Source organism: Cetorhinus maximus, chromosome 14 (genome assembly GCF_964194155.1).
Source record: "Cetorhinus maximus chromosome 14, sCetMax3.hap1.1, whole genome shotgun sequence".
Lineage (NCBI taxonomy): Eukaryota > Metazoa > Chordata > Chondrichthyes > Lamniformes > Cetorhinidae > Cetorhinus > Cetorhinus maximus.
In genome coordinates, this window is record NC_135892.1 from 112,505,555 (window position 1) to 112,521,537 (window position 15,983).

Sequence of the window (15,983 nt, forward strand, 5' to 3'; positions counted from 1 at the left end):
TATAGATTTTTCTTTTCCCACCTATTTCCATTATTTTTAAATCTATACCTGGAATGGCCTTTCAGTCTTTCCACCCCACCCCCACTAGAGCTATACCTTGAGTGTCCTGCCATCCATTCTTAATTAGCACATTCGTTTAGATAATATCACCACCTTCAACAACTCTTTGTTCCTTTGTCTTTGACATCTTTTGATTATCTGCTCCCATCACTGCTTGCTTGTCCCTACAACCACCCCGCCCCCCTCAACTTCTCTCCCCCCCACCCCACCCCACCCCACCTTAAACCAGCTTATATTTCACCCCTCTCCTAATTTTACTCAGTTCTGTTGAAGGGTCATGAGGACTCGAAATATCAACTCTTTTTCTTCTCCGCCGATGCTGCCAGACCTGCTGAGTTTTTCCAGGTAATTCTGTTTTTGTCCCCTTGGTCTTCTCGTCCCTTTCTAACATCACTGAAAGTCCCAGGTTCACCCCACCCAAATTCACGCCACCTTCCCACTCGCAATCATTACCCCTCCCACCCCACAATTTACCCCACCTCTCTCAGCGGCAATGCTAACCTGCTTCGATTTTTTTAAAAAATCCAAAGTAGCCAGAGGTTTTTATGCATTTATTGAACGGTGAACACTTTACACAGGAAGAGAAAAAAAAACAGCAAAGTAAATTTTTAAAGGAAATAATTTACAACAGTATGAAGACTCTAAAAGGATAGCAAATGGACAACAGAAACTACACATTGAAAATACTACCTCGGCTCATTGCTCAATGTCCTGGGACAATTATATAAATAAATACACACACAATTAATTATTTATCACTGGAAGTTACAATTTACCAGGAAACGTGGCATGATTAAAATGTTCATTGTGACGTGTGCATTTGGCAGTTACAAACTTTTTGCTGCGTACATATATTACATTTTTTTAAAAAGAGTTTTTTAAGCAAACTTTCTGGACTTTTAAATAAAACTGCAGATCGACATATTCCGTAAAATTGTCTTAAAATACAATTTTTCTTTTTTTGAATTTCCTTTTCTTCTAACGGACGTGTACATTTGCACACATTCTCTTGCTCTTCCTCTGTCACAATCGTTTTAAGTTCTGTTTGCTCTTTTTGCTGCCGGCTTGTGGCTGTAACTGGGACCTTTTCCTGAAATGGCGGCGAGCGCAGTCCTTTGACCCGTGAAAGGCGTTGAAACACATCGAGCAGTAATCGTAGGAGCAGTGCTCACTGCTGCAGATTGCCCTCTGCTCGTAAGGCAAAAACTTGGCCGGAGAGGTGCACAGGGGGCAGGTCTTGAGGGTCTCGTCCCACTTGAGTATCCTCACAAGCTGGGGGAGAGAGAGAGAACACACGCCATGATTTATAAGGTGTAGGGAAATCACTGAGGCAAGTTTAAAACACAAATGAGAGAGACGAGGAGATGGAACTAAAGTGAGGAGAGGGGGAGTCTTTGACCCCCCTCAGAACCACTTCCATCCCGTGCATAATGTTCAATTTGCTCTAGAAGGGACTGCTAAACCTGTTCCCCTCTGTGTAATGCAAGGCAGCTCCATCTGTAAAGGGGAGGAACTGAATCTTTATTTGTTCAGGGGTCAAATCAGACTCCCACTGGATTTGGAGGAGGGCACAGGGTAGATTCACCAGGTTGATACTGGGCTCAGAGGGTTAAATTAGTGCCCTAGGGTTTACATTACTTGGAGTTTTGAACGACAGAGGTGATTTGATTGAGGTCTTTAAAAATAACCACAAGGGATTTGACAGGGTAGAGAGAAAGAGAAACTGTCAGCTGGTGAGAAAGGTGAGAACAAGGGAACATAACCTTAAAATTAGAGCCAAATGGAGTGAAATCAGGAAGAACCTCATCACACAAAAGGTAGTGGAAAAAATTAAATTACCCGTTGGTTCCGAATCCAATTGTGGGAACTGGGGTTCAGCTTGGCAGGGCTGTCTGTCTGAATCAAGCTTTTCAGAGGGGAATTCACACCCACGCGTTGCACAGAAGAGAGTGCTCCTCGGGAAACTGTGTACCTGCGAAAGGGTCTATCCACCTGAACGTCAGCAGCAGACCACTGGTTATTCATGGAAAAGAAAAACACTAGTTAAAAATACATGGAGCAACTTAGCAAAACACAACAGGACAAAGAGCATCCGATAAACCAAATACAACTATGGGACTGGACTAACCTAGTATGTAGTTAGTATGCAGCTACAATAAGTAATTAGGAAAACTAATTGAAAGTTATCGTTTATTGTGAGGGGAATTGAGTATAAAAGTAGGGAGGTTATGCTTCAGTTGTACAGTACTCAGATGAGACCACGCCTGGAGTACTGTGTACAGTATTGGTCTCCTTATTTAAGGATGGATATAAATGTATTAGAAGCAGTCCAGGGAAGGTTTACTAAACTAATACCAGGATTGGGGAGGTTGTCTTTTGAGGAAAGGTTGGACAGGCTAGGCTTGTGTCCACTGGAGTTTAGAAGAGTAAGAGGTGACTTACTTGAAACATAAGAACCCGAGGGGTCTGTACAGGGTGGATGTGAAGAGGATGTTTCCTCTTGTGGGAGAAATCTAGAACTAGGGGTCACTGTTTAAAAATAATGGGTCGCCCATTTAGGACAGAGGTGGGATAGATTTCAAACAGATCTAGCAACTCAAGATTGGGCATCCATGAGGCGCTGTGAACCATCAGCAGCAGCAGAATTTCACTCAACCACAATCTGTAACCTCCTGGCCTGGCATATCCCCGAATCTACCATTATCACCAGGGATTCAATCCTAGTTCAATGAAGAGTGCAGGAGGGCATGCCAGGAGCAGCACCAGGCATACCTAAGAATGAGGTGTCAACCTTGTGAAGCTAAAACACAGGATTATGCACATGCCAAACAGCATAAGCAGCAAGTGACAGACAAAGCTAAGTGATCCCACAACCAACAGGTCAGATATAAGCTCTGCAGTCCTGCCACATCCAGTTGTGAATGGTGGTGGACAATTAACCAAATCTGGAGGAGGAGGCTCCACAAATATCCCATCCTCAATGATAGGGGAGCCCAGCACATCAGCGCAAAATAAAAGGCAGAAGCATTTGCTATAATCTACAGCCAGAAGTGCCGAGTGGATGACCCATCTCGGCCTCCTCAGGAGGTCCCCAGCATCACAGATGCCAGGCTTCAGCCAATTCAATTCGCTCCACATGATATCAAGAAAGGACTGAAGGCACTGGACACTGCAAAGGCTATGGGCCCTGACAATATTCTGGCAATAGTACTGAAGACTTGTGCTCCAGAACTTGCCACACCCCTAGCCAAGCTGTTCCAGTGCAGCTACAACACTGGCATCTACCCAGCTATGTGGAAAATTGCCCAGGTATGTCCTGTACGCTAAAAACAGGACAAATCCAAACCAGTCAGTTACCGCCCCATCAGTCTACTCTCAATCATCAGTAAAGTAATGATCAACAGTGCTATCAAGTGGCACTTGCTTAGCAATAACCTGCCCACTGTCACCCAGTTTGGGCTCAGCCAGGGTCACTCAGCTCCTGACCTCATTACAACCTTGGTTCAAACATGGACAAACGAGCTGAACTCCCGAGGTGAGATGAGGCAGCTCACCACCATCTTCTCAAGGGCAACTAGGGATGAGCTATAATTGCTGGCCCAGCCAGCAACGCCCACATCCCATGAATGAATTTTAAAAAAATACATTGTTCATGGGGGACTTTGGGGAAACACTTTCTAAAGCATTTGTGACAAAACTAACAATTGATCAAGCAGCAATTGTTGTTTGTGGAAGAGAGTTCAAAACTTCTACCACCCTTTGTGTGTAAAAGTGTTTCCTAATTTCACTCCTGAAAGCTCTGACTAATTTTTAGACTATACGCCTAGTCATAGGCTCCCTAACCAGTGGTAATAGTTATCTCCCCATCAATCCTATCGGTTCCCTCTAATTTCTTGAAAACTTCATTCAAATGACCTCTTAACCTTCTGAATTCTAGGGAATGCAATACTCAGTGTAATCTCAAGGATTGCACCCTAGAGAGCTAGTCCCACAAGGCGGACAGGGAGAGGGGATGGTTGGAGGAAAAAAATCCCAAATTCTTCCCTCCCTCCCTCCCAGATTTTAAACCGTGTCACCTGGTCATGACGCAGTTTCAACCAAACCCCACCAGATAACTGCAATGACAAGTTGATGAGGATTATGATCCCAAATGCTGGCAGCAGGAGAGAGCGGTTTAAGCAAAAATAGCGAGAAGAGACTTGGCTGAATGTTACGTCTGAAATACTGAGGGTTTGACGTAGTAGATACCGAGAGGCTGCTTCTCCTGGATGGAAAGTATAGAACACAAGGTCACAGTCTCAGTCGGCCATTTAGGAGAAATTTTTCCACTTGGAGGGTTGTGATTGATCTGTGGATGCTCAATCGTTGACTGTATTCAAGATTCAGGTCAACAACTTTTTGGACACTATGGGAATGAAGGGATCTGGAGATGGGGGTGGGGGTGGAGATAGAAGCTCAGGTACGATCTTTGTTGAATGGCAGACCAGGCTCGAGGGACCGTGTGGTCTACTCCAGTTCCCTTTACTTCTGTATCAGCGCTCGTCATTACCACAGATTTTGGAGCTGTCTCCCAAAGCCTATCCTGTATTTACCGGGGTTCACAGTTTAAAAAAGGAAGGGAAGAAACAATGACTTACCTTTTGCAAGCGAGAAGATTCCTTCAAGAACTGGCTTCGTGTTTTATCTCCAAAAACAATCTTTCTCCAAGTCTTGCTCACCTTGACACATCTGTTGAGAAGGAACAACGAAAGTCGTGGTTTCAGTTACTGCAGTTTTACAAATAGAATTGTGGCTCCAAGTGAACCCAATATGGCAGCCTCAAGGAGACTCGTCTCCATCTCAGCTTCCCCACAATGCAAGGTACAGGACAGGCCCGACCGCGATCTCGGTTCCAGTTACTGGGAATTTCAGGGAAGCATAAACCATCGAACAAGCCAAGCTGCTGCTTACGCAGTCAACAGAGGGCAGTCCTGGATGAAGGTAGGCCAGACCAGCACACATGCTGTTCCGAAATGGCCGACTGTGCCACAGCAAATGGGGGCAAGGGGAATATCGGTAATTTGTCACCAAAGGGACTGAAGCAGAGAAATGAGTGCTCCCCGCTCCGAGGGAAAGGAGCAGTTCCTACCCCCTCCAACATTGGGATGTGCTCCCAGGGCACTGCACTGGAACGTCAACATGGATCATATACTTAAGTTTCTTGACCACGACAAAGCTTTATTCCAGGCTGAAGCTCCCTCTATACTATCGCAATATGTAATCTCAGAAGATATCTCCCTACCATGACATCACTACCATATCAGTAACAGGATTAGACAAATCTCTGCATAGCTTCACAGGATTTAGCATCTATTCACCACAAGCCTGCGCCCATTGCGCCAGTTTCTGAGTCAAGAGGTTTCTCCTGAATTTCCTATTGATTTATTATTGACAACATTACATTTGTGGCCCCTCGTTCTGGTCTCACCTGCAAGTGGAAACATCTCCTCTACGTCTACTCGATCAAACCCTTTCACATGCTTATTTAAAATTTTTTTATGGGATGTGGGCATCGCTGGCTAGGCCACCATTTATTGCCAACCCTTATTGCCCTTGGGAAGGTGGTGGTGAGCTAACTTCTTGAACTGCTGCAGTCCATGTGGTGTAGGTACACCCACAGTGCTTTTAGGGAGTTCCAGGATTTTGACCCAGTGACAGTGAAGGAACGGTGATATATTTCCAAGTCAGGATGGCTAGTGACTTGGAGGGGAACATCCGGGTGGTGGTGTTCCCATGTATCTGCTGCCTTTGTCTTTCTAGATGGTAGAGGTCATGAGTTTGGAAGGTGCTATCTAAGGAGTCTTGGTGAGTTCCTGCAGTGTATCTTGTAGATGGTACACACTGCTGCTACTGTGTATCGGTGGTGGAGGGAGTGAATGTTTGTTGAAGAAGTGTCAATCAAGTGGGGCTGCTTTGTCCTGGATGGTGTCAAGCTTCTTGAGTGTTGTGGGAGCTGCACTCATCCAGGCAAGTGGGGAGTATTCCATCACACTCCTGACTTGTGCTTTGCAGATGGTGGACAGGCTTTGGGGAGTCAGGTGGTGAGTTACTCACCACAGGATTCCTTGCCAAAACAGAATTACCTGGAAAAACTCAGCAGGTCTGGCAGCATCGGTGGAGAAGAAATCAGTTAACGTTTCGAGTCTTCATGACCCTTCGGCAGAACTCTGCCGAAGGGTCATGAAGACTCGAAACGTTAACTGATTTCTTCTCCACCGATGCTGCCAGACCTGCTGAGTTTTTCCAGGTAATTCTGTTTTTGTTTTGGATTTCCAGCATCCGCAGTAGCTTTTAGCTTTTTGTTTTTATCACAGGATTCCTTGCCTCTGTCCTGCTCTTGTAGCTACAGTATTTATGTGGCTAGTCCAATTCTCAGAAACCTCTATCATGTTACCCCTCAGCATTCCCTTTTCTAGCTATAAGATCCCCAGCCTGTTCAGCCTTTGTTAATGGGTGTAACTTCTCAGATCTGGTATCATCCGTGTAAATCCTTATTTGCAATTTTGCCAGTACGTCCATATCCCTTTTGTAATATTGAGACCGGAACTGCTTTGGGTGCTCCACTTGTGATCTAAACAAGGTTCAATGCAACACAATACATGAGGGTTAGGTGGGAGTAGACTAGGACACACAACTTACTTCAGGAGGACAGTGAGAGGCAGAAACCTCATGATTTTTTTCAGAAGTGCGGGGAATCCTCTGTGAAAAAGCTCTTTCCAAATGTCCACATGTTCTAGCCCCATCTTCCTGCCGATGAGGTTGATGATATTGAAGTCTTGCTCCTGTGATGTTTCCTTGAGCTTGCCTTCCTCCTGATCCACAATGTGGCAGGCTGCCCATCCAGCCTTCAGGGCTGGCAGCTTTTCCCACTCCACAGGTACACAGTTTTTCTCAGGTAGGTTTACAGGCTTCGCCTTGAGACTGGGATTCACTGCCACACCGTGCACATGGGGAATGGCTGTGGGGTCTTCTAGCTCCTTCCCCGAAGGCCAGTCCCAAGACTGCTCTCCGTCACATGCTGGGCTTTCAGAAGAGCTCCTAGCTCTGCGATCGCCATCTTGAACAAGATTCTCTTCCTCCTCAACCAAGAGAGAGGACTGGCTCAGCAGAGACGAGCAACCACTGTCTTGAGACAGGTAACCACTGTCCTGAGACAAGGTGGGGTTACAATTAGAAGAGCCGCAAGAGCAGCCTGGTGGTTTAGAACGAGGGTTATGTTTGGCTGTCACAGCGTCACTCAGCTCGCCCTCAGCGGAGGATGTGATTCTGCCATTGACGCTAGAGTCCACAGACTCTGTCTTGTGGCAGTGGCGCGGACAGTCTGACTCATGCTGAAGGCTGCCCGTCTTCCTGGAGCATATCTCCACATTCTCACTGTCACCAGAACAGGTACGGCTCCCTGTACAATTCCGAGAGGTGGTCAAGAGGCTGACACGACTGATACACCTCATGTCGAAGGAATCAAGGGGTGTGGTTGTCACAATCTCCTTGGCAACTGAAACGGAAAATAAATTTTATTTAAGATAAATACTTCCTTTAAAATCTGATTGAGAGAAAGTCAACTAAATGCTTGTCCAATGGGGAGCTCATTAGAATAGGGCATTGTGCTGACCAATCACAGCTCAAAGTGGGATAACTCATGTAGAGAGGGTGTGGCTCAGGGACCAGAACTCTCGCCCAAGTCAGACACACAAACACATAATAAAGGCTGACATGCCAGTGCGGAACTGAGGGAGTGCTGCACTGTCAGGGTACCATCTTTCGCACAGGATGTTAGGCCAAGGCCTTGTCTACCCCTCTTAGGTGGATGTAAAAGGCCAGAAAAGAACGGAGGAGTTCGCCCTGGGGTCCAGGTCAGTATTTATCCCTCAACCAATGTCACTGACAGAATCTGTTCATTATCACATCACTGTTTGTGGGAGCTTGCTGTGCACAAATCAGCTGCTGTGCTTTCTGCACTACGACAGTGACAACACTTCAAAGGTGCTTCAATAGCAGTAAAGCACTTTGGGACGTCTTGAGGTGGTGAAAGGTGCTATACAAATGCAAGCTTAATCATTTCTTTCATGCAGGAGTGCTATAAAACAAATTTTAATAGCGAGCCACATAAGGAGATATTAGGACAGATGATTAAAAACTTGGTCAAAGAGGTAAGTTTTAATGAGCATCTTCAAAGGAGGAAAGTGAGGTAGAGAGGGCGAAAGGGTTAGGGACGAATTCCAGAGCCTGCAAGCTTGGTAGCTGAAGGCATGGCCATCAGTAATGGGGTGACGAAACTAGGAGATCTGAAGAGGCCAAAATTGAAAGAATGTTGCACCCCCTTCAAGGTCCATATATCTGAGATGCAGCACCCAGAACTGAGCACATAAACACTGACTGGGGAGTGTCCAGAGTCACATATAATTGAAGGACAACTCCTTCCCATTTTGTTTCCCAGCTTCCTTGAGATTAAGACTAACATTCCTGGATTCTAGGTTTTCAGGAAAGGTAGGAAAGGAAGAAAAGGAGGAGGGGTGGGTGGTGGTATTGATTAAGGAGAGCATTGCTGTGCTGGAGAGAGAGGATATCCCAGAAAGGGTCAAAGACAGAATCTATTTGGCTAGAGCTAAGGAACAAAAAAGCTGCAATTACATTGCCCGGTGTGGTCTTCAGGCCACCAGCTAGTAGGAAAGATATAGAGGAACAAATTTGCAATTAAATTACAGAGCGGTGAAAGAATTATAGAGTAGTTATAATGGGCGAGTTAAACTTTTCCAATATGGACTGGGATAGTAGTAGTGCAGAGGGGGACAAGAGTACATAGAGTGTGTTCAAGAACATTTTCTAAGCAGTATGTTTCCAGTCCAACAAGAAAGGAGGTACTGCTGGACCTGGTTCTTGGGAATGAGGTGGGCCAAGTGGATCAAGTGTCAGCAGGAGAACATTTGGGGACAGTGATCATTGTATCATAAGTGAAGAAGGTATTCCCTCCAATCCTGCAACTACCACATGGGCCAGTTGAAGAGGAGAAGTTACAATCCCCGATCACACAGCGACCACAGAGACTCAGGCTTCCTTTAACCGGTTTTATTCAAGCGTATGCAAGGGAGTCGCAATCATTCCTAAGAATGAAGACCCAGCTCCCAGACTGATTACATTTCATTACTTCTGTACTTTTTCTTATCATAATACATTTGAGTACATTTGAATATATCCAATCAATCAGTAACCTACACACTGGGCCCATGCTAACTCTATTCTATTGAGTACATAAACATGTGATTTTGCTACCCGATTATTCTACAGGGTGTATACATAATTATATTATCCAATCAAAATTAAAACACGTACGCAAAGACCTTGGTTCTCACAACTCAACACTGTTTGTGTTTCATCAAAGCCCCCTCTTTTTCCATTGTATGTCTTCCCATATCTAAGCTAAAACCATCTGCCCCTCCCCCATGTGAGAGGGGAGTACACCTAATCTAATTTACGTCCTGCTTGTGTCTTCAGCCTGACTCTCAAGGCTGTGCAACGTTCATCTAGTAATCTTCAACTCTTAATATGTTTAGCAGCCATGTCTGCCTGGAGATTTTAAGGGTTTTTCAGTAAATTCTTACTGTATTTTCTTTTAGCATTTTTAATTTTCCCCTAACAATAAGGTTTAGATTGGATATGGAAAAGGATAAAGAATAAACCAGAGGGAGAAAAATTAACTGGGGGAAAGCCAACTTCAATAGGGTAAGATAATATGGAATCAAAGGTTGGCAGGAGAAACGGTAGCTGATCAATGGGTTAACTTCAAAGGAGAGATAGTTCGGGCACAATTAAGGTATAGTCCCACAAAAGGGAAAGGTAGGGCAAACAAATCCAGAGCTCCCTGGATAACAAAAGAGATAGAGATTAAGATACAGAAGAAAACATAAGCTTATGACAGACGTCAGGTAGAACTGAGAACCAGCCTGAAAATAGAAGTTTCAGAGGGGAAGTGACAAAGCAAATAAGAGAAGCAAAGAGAGGGTATGAAAAATGACTGGCAGCCAACATAAAAAGGAATCCCAAACTCTTCTTTAGACACATAATTAGTAAAAGGGTGGTAAAAGGAATAGCGGGGCCATTTGGAACCAAAAAGGGAATTTAAGCATGGAGGCAGTGGGCATGGCTGAGGTATTAAATGAATACTTTGCATCAGTCTTTACCAAGGAAGAAGACCCAAGGTCATGGTTAAAGAGGAAATAATTAATACACTAGAAGGATTTAAAATTGATAAGGAAGGGGTATTGGATAGGCCGTCTGTACTTAAAGTTGATAAAGAACCAGGACTGGATGAGATGCATCCAAGGATGCTGAGTGAAGTGAGACTGGAAATTGCAGAGGCCCTGGCCATAATTGTCCAATCTTACTTAGACTCAGGGGTGGTGCCAGAGGCCTGGAGAATTGCAAATGTTCAAAAAAGGGTGTAAAGATAAGCCCAGCAAACTACAGGCTAGTCGGTTTAACTTCGGTGTTGGGAAGCTTCCATAAGCAAGAACTCGGGACAAAATTAACAGTCACTTGGACAAATGCGGCTTAATTAAGGAAAACCAGCATCAATTTGTTAAGGGAAAAATCATGTTTAACTAACGTACTGAAATTTTTTGAAGAGGTAACAGAGGGGGTTGATGAGGGCAATGCCGTTGATGTGGTGTACATGGACTTCCAAAAGGCATTTGGTACAGTGCTGCAGAACAGACTTGAGGGAAGAGTTATAGCACATGGAATAAAAGGAACAGTAGAAACTTGGACATGAAATTGGCTGAGTGACAGGAAACAGAGAGTGGTGGTTAATGGGAGGGGGAGGGGGAGGAGGAGGATGGTGGGGAGGCACTAGCCAAATTTGGAGTACAGAGCAGGCAGGACAGGACGAATGAGCTGTAACAATTCTGTGACTCTGCGATTTCATCGCAGTTATCCAGGAAGTAATAGCACTCAGTAAAACATCAAACTAGCACCTCACAAAAAGAGCTTCATTTTGTGGGGAGAGAAACGTGTGAGGATTAAAGCTGTGCACAGCACTCTGATTTTACTCAATCTAATTCTCAGCTCAATAATTGCTTCAAAAAATGCAAAAGATTCCAGTTCGAGCTGGAAACCTGAGATTGTGCATGTTAATCAGAGATACTGTTTTCCTATTCTGGCAGCTCTCAGGACAATGGAGTATAAATCCCGCATTAACATGGACTGACTCTGGGGAAAAGTGAGTTAAATCCACTCCCCAAGCAGAATTTCCCTTTAGTTTCTAAGCCCCGGCAGCTCTGTCCACTGTCGGTGACCTGGTTTCATTAATAAGTTAATGAGCTAGTGAGTTTGCAAATGAGTGTTCCCTCCCCAACTCCCGGCTTAACATGCAGCAGCCCAGATCCGCAAACCCAGGTCTCCACAGAGAATCCCCTCAGATTCCCAGAGATTCCCACAGTGAGTCCCCAGAGACCCCCACAGAGAAACCCCAGATCCCCAAAGATTCCCACAGTGAGCTCCCAGATCCCTAGAGGCAACGCCAATGTTCCCAGAGACCCCGCCATATCCCCAAAGAGACAACCATAGATCTCCACAGAGGCACCCCCAGAGACTCCCCAGGCCCCCCACAGTGATCCTCCAGACTCCCAGAGACCCTCTGTACCCCCACAGTGACCCCCCCCTAGATCCATAGCAACCCCCAGAGATCCCCAGAGAACCCCACAGTGAGCTCCCAGATCCCTCGAGGTCCACACAGAGGCAACCCCCCATATCCTCAGAGACCCCTCCGGATCCCCACAGAGACATCCCCAGAGACCCTCCAGACCCCCATAGTGACCCTTTAGATCCCCAGAGAACCTCCAGATTCCCACAGTGAGCACCCAGATCCCCTTCAGACCCCCACAGTGACCCTCTAGATCCCCAGAGACTACCACCCAGACCCCCACATTTCCCCCCCCTCCCCCCGATCACTGGAAATCCTCCACCCAGATTCCCAATGAACACCCAGATCCCCACAGTGACACCCCAGATCCCTCGAGATCCCCACAGTGAGCTCCCAGGTCCCTCGAGGTCCCACAGAAGCATCCCCCATGTCCCCCAGGCGTCCTCCAGATCCCCAGAGACCCTCCACCCAGATCCCCAGAGACCCTCCACCCAGATCCCCAGAGACCCTCCACCCAGATCTCCAGAGACCCTCCACCCAGATCCCCAGAGACCCTCCACCCAGATCCCCAGAGACCCTACACCCAGATCCCCAGAGACCCTCCACCCAGATCCCCAGGGGCATTCCTAGATTCACGTGTCTTCCCCGAGATCCCCCCCTCTCCTCTCCCACCCCGCGGGCACCCAAGGGTGGGATAGGATGTTCAGAATCAACAGGAATGGCCGATACTCTGCCACCGGCTCTCCCCGGGCTGGATCCACTCTCTCTCTCCCGGCTGGATCCCACTTTCCCCGGGCTGGATCTCTCACTCACCCTGGGCTTGGGCTGGATCTCTCATTCGCTCACTCTCCGGGCTGGATCTCCCTCGCTCGCTCTCCGGGCTGGATCTCCCTCGCTCGCTCTCCGGGCTGGATCTCCCTCGCTCGCTCTCCGGGCTGGATCCCGGTTCTGCTGAAAAAGGCGCTGAAATTGAGCCGCCGCCGCCGCCGCTCCAAAAAATCTTTGAATTTAGCCACTCATTTCCTGATTGGCTGCCGCGCCGTCCAATCGGCGCCCTCGCTGTCGGACCAGCCAATCAGGGGAGAGCACCCCCGGAAGCCGAAAAATCATTTAAACAAGACTTTTAAAAGTTCGTCTTGTTCTCAGAAAGTAAAATGCAACTTTGGAAATAAAAGTAGGAGAGGCTGTGAGTTAGTTTGGGTAAAGTTTCATCTTGTTTCCCTCTCTGAGGTTTAACCAGTCTGTTCACAATCTCAGTGTCACATTTGGCCCCAAGATGTGACTCTGACCACGTAGCCGCCCCATTGCCCCATTCTTCCTCCATCACTTTACCCCAGAGCTCACCAGCTGCTGACACCCACATCCATGTGTGTTACCCCTGGACTGACACACTCACGACGGTGCCGTTGGGAAGCCAGCGCCAGGGTTTGGACGCAGCGGCGGTGAAGGAACGGCCGATATATTTCCAAGTCAGGATGGTGTGTGGCTTGGAGGGGAACTTGCAAGTGGTGGTGTTCCCCATGCGTCTGCTGCCAAGTCCCGTTCAGCACCCCCCACCCACCCACCCACCCCCTGTCTGACTTACACTGGCTCCCGGTTAAGTTGCACCTCATAATTAAAATTCTCATCCTTGTTTTCAAATCTCTCCATGGCCTCGCCCCCCTCCCTGTCTCTGTAATCTCCTCCAGCCCCACAACCCTCAGCGCTCCTCTAGTTCTGGCCTCTTGAGCATTTTAATTTTTCTGCTATTGGTGGCCGTGCCCTCAGTTGCTTAGGCTCTAAGCTCCAGAATTCCACCCTTAAATTTCTCTGCCTCTCTTTCTTTCTTTTAAAGTGTTCCCAGAAAAGAGGATCACCCCACCGGCCATATACTAATAGGTAGTTCCTGACCCCAAACTCCAGACCACACTTCCCCACTCCCAGTAACTCTGGAGTCTCTTAGCTAACCTCCCAGCCTCTGAGTTTCAGCACATCTACGCCTACCCCCTTATCACTGTGTCATTTCTCCTCTACACTGGTGCCTACATTCCCCAAGTATCATATTTCAAATCCTCCATGGTCTCACTTCTGCCCATGTTGTAACCTCCTCCAACCTTACAACCCACCCCTCCTTTTCAAAATCTCTTTCTCAGACTCAGGCCTCCTGTGAGGACCCCCTCCATTTGTCCCACCATTAAGCGTGCCCTATGCTCTGAAATCCCCTCTCTAAACCCTGGCACCTCTCCTAAGACCCATCTTCAAATCCACCTCACCCCTCCTAACTTCTCAATCTTGGCACTGTGTCATTTTCTGCCCTTTTTGCCTCTGTGATGTTACATCAATGCAAGTTGTTAATATCCAGAACCAGCCAAAGACAGAGTGAGAATCAGTCTTATAGCCTCTCTTCCATTATTTAGCCAACATGACCATCCTTAATGGTTCAAAAGGCATCCTCCATTCTGCCCCCCCTCCCCAACCAATAGTGACTAAGTAACAAACAAAATAATATTGAACTAGTCTGCCTCTGGCTGCATACTGACATTTGGCTGCCGAATATTTGGAGCAAACGAGCATTACCTTCTCGGTCAACCAAAACAAAAAAGAAACAAATCATTTGGCCATATTATCCTTCTTGCCTGTGAGAGCTTGCTGTGCACAAAATGGCTGCCACATTTCCTATATTATGACAGTAACTGCATGTGTAAAAGTGTATCGTTGGCTGTGAAGTGCTTTGGGGCGGCCTGAGGTGGTGAAAGGCCCTTTACAAGTGCAAGTCACATTGATGAAAAGTCTCACAATATTCTGGTTTCTGAGGGTGGGGTGAGCTGGGCTGTTATTTTTAACCTCACTGCCTGCGCAATAGACTGGGCCAGTTCATCAATCCTGATTTCCGCTTCAATTATTTCAACAGAATGCAGAGGAAGCAGTTTCCACAGTGAGGTGTAATCTGTGAATCTCAACCCCCATATCTGTCTCTGTATTTGACAAGCAAGTAAACTTGAATTCACCTGCAGATTAAGGTCATTATCTGCGGTGGCCCAGTGGGAATGTCACAATGCTTCTTCTTCTTAGCAGTCTCTCGGGATTGAAGATAACTTGCTTCCATTCCGGATCGATGAGTTCTGAGGTGGCTGATAAGTCCAATGTTACAATTATACCACTACCGACACACTCAACACCCTCAAGTGCTGGTACTTTTCAATCCTGTTTCCTGGTCCTCCCGTTACTGCATTGTTTTATCTGAGCCTGTACAGTAATTGCCATTGTGCCATTTGACCACACATGGGTCACCGTGCCCAGAGACCTGTGCGTCAAGAATTGAACTGTTCAGTCACATGAAGACCCATGGCAGAAACTCGTGACCCTGAGCAGACGTCATCCTCGAATCGAGGGTCAGCCAATGATGACGCTTATGCTATTGGACCAAAGGGTAAGCACATCACGGGACAACTTGGGATGTTGTCCTTGCATTCACATCGAGCAGAGATCCCTGGACAGTAAAATGGGGCAGCAAGAACTTCAGCAAGATTTCCACCTCCCAGACCCAGGGTAATGAGTCGAGATTGAGCACTGGCATCACCCTCTAACTGAGAGTAGATTTTAGTTCAGAGGCTGCAGGGATACAAGTTTGGAGCTAAAGGAGTTAATAGTCATTTTCACTTCCTTTAACATTAGATAGAAGTGCGACATTGCCCGAAGTGCCATGTTTTGGAAGAAATGTCTGTCATCTCAAGTGAATGTAAAAGATCCCATGGCACTGTGTGGGAGGACAGGAGAGTTTTCCCTGGTGTCCTGGTCAATATTATCAAACAAACAGATTATCTGTTCATTCATTCTGATACTTTGTGGGATCTTACTGTGTGTAAATTGGCTGCCAGGTCCTGGAATATAATGTGGGAAAATGAGGTTTTGCACTTTGACAGGAAGAATAGAGGAGCTGGATATTATTTAAATGGAGAAAGACAGCAGAAAGCTGCAACACAGAGGGATTTGGGATTCCTCATGCATGAATCACAAAAAGCTAGCATACAAGTTCAGCAGATAATAGGGAAGGCAAATGGAACATTGGCCTTTATTTCAAAGGGAATGGAGTATAAAAATAGGAAAATCTTGCTTAAATTATACAAGGAACTAGTTAGACCACATCTAGAATACTGTGAACAGTTTTGGTCCCCTTATCTAAGGAAAGATGTACTGGCATTGGAGGCAGTCCAGAGAAGGTTCATTAGGTTGATCCCAGGTATGGAGGGAATTTCTTATGAGGAGA

The 15,983-nt window shown here is 46.5% G+C and overlaps 1 protein-coding gene across 1 annotated transcript; it reads right to left on the minus strand.

Moving 5' to 3' along the window:
* Positions 1-605: 605 nt before the first annotated feature.
* Positions 606-7,551, minus strand: LOC144690177 (F-box only protein 5-like). The gene is made up of 4 exons (XM_078557627.1): positions 6,739-7,551; positions 4,698-4,788; positions 1,900-2,073; positions 606-1,332 (listed from the first exon to the last, which is right to left on the minus strand). Exons 1-4 carry the CDS (start codon positions 7,548-7,550, stop codon positions 1,084-1,086), a joined length of 1,326 nt encoding a protein of 441 aa, XP_078413753.1. The 5' UTR covers position 7,551; the 3' UTR covers positions 606-1,083.
* Positions 7,552-15,983: the final 8,432 nt, after the last annotated feature.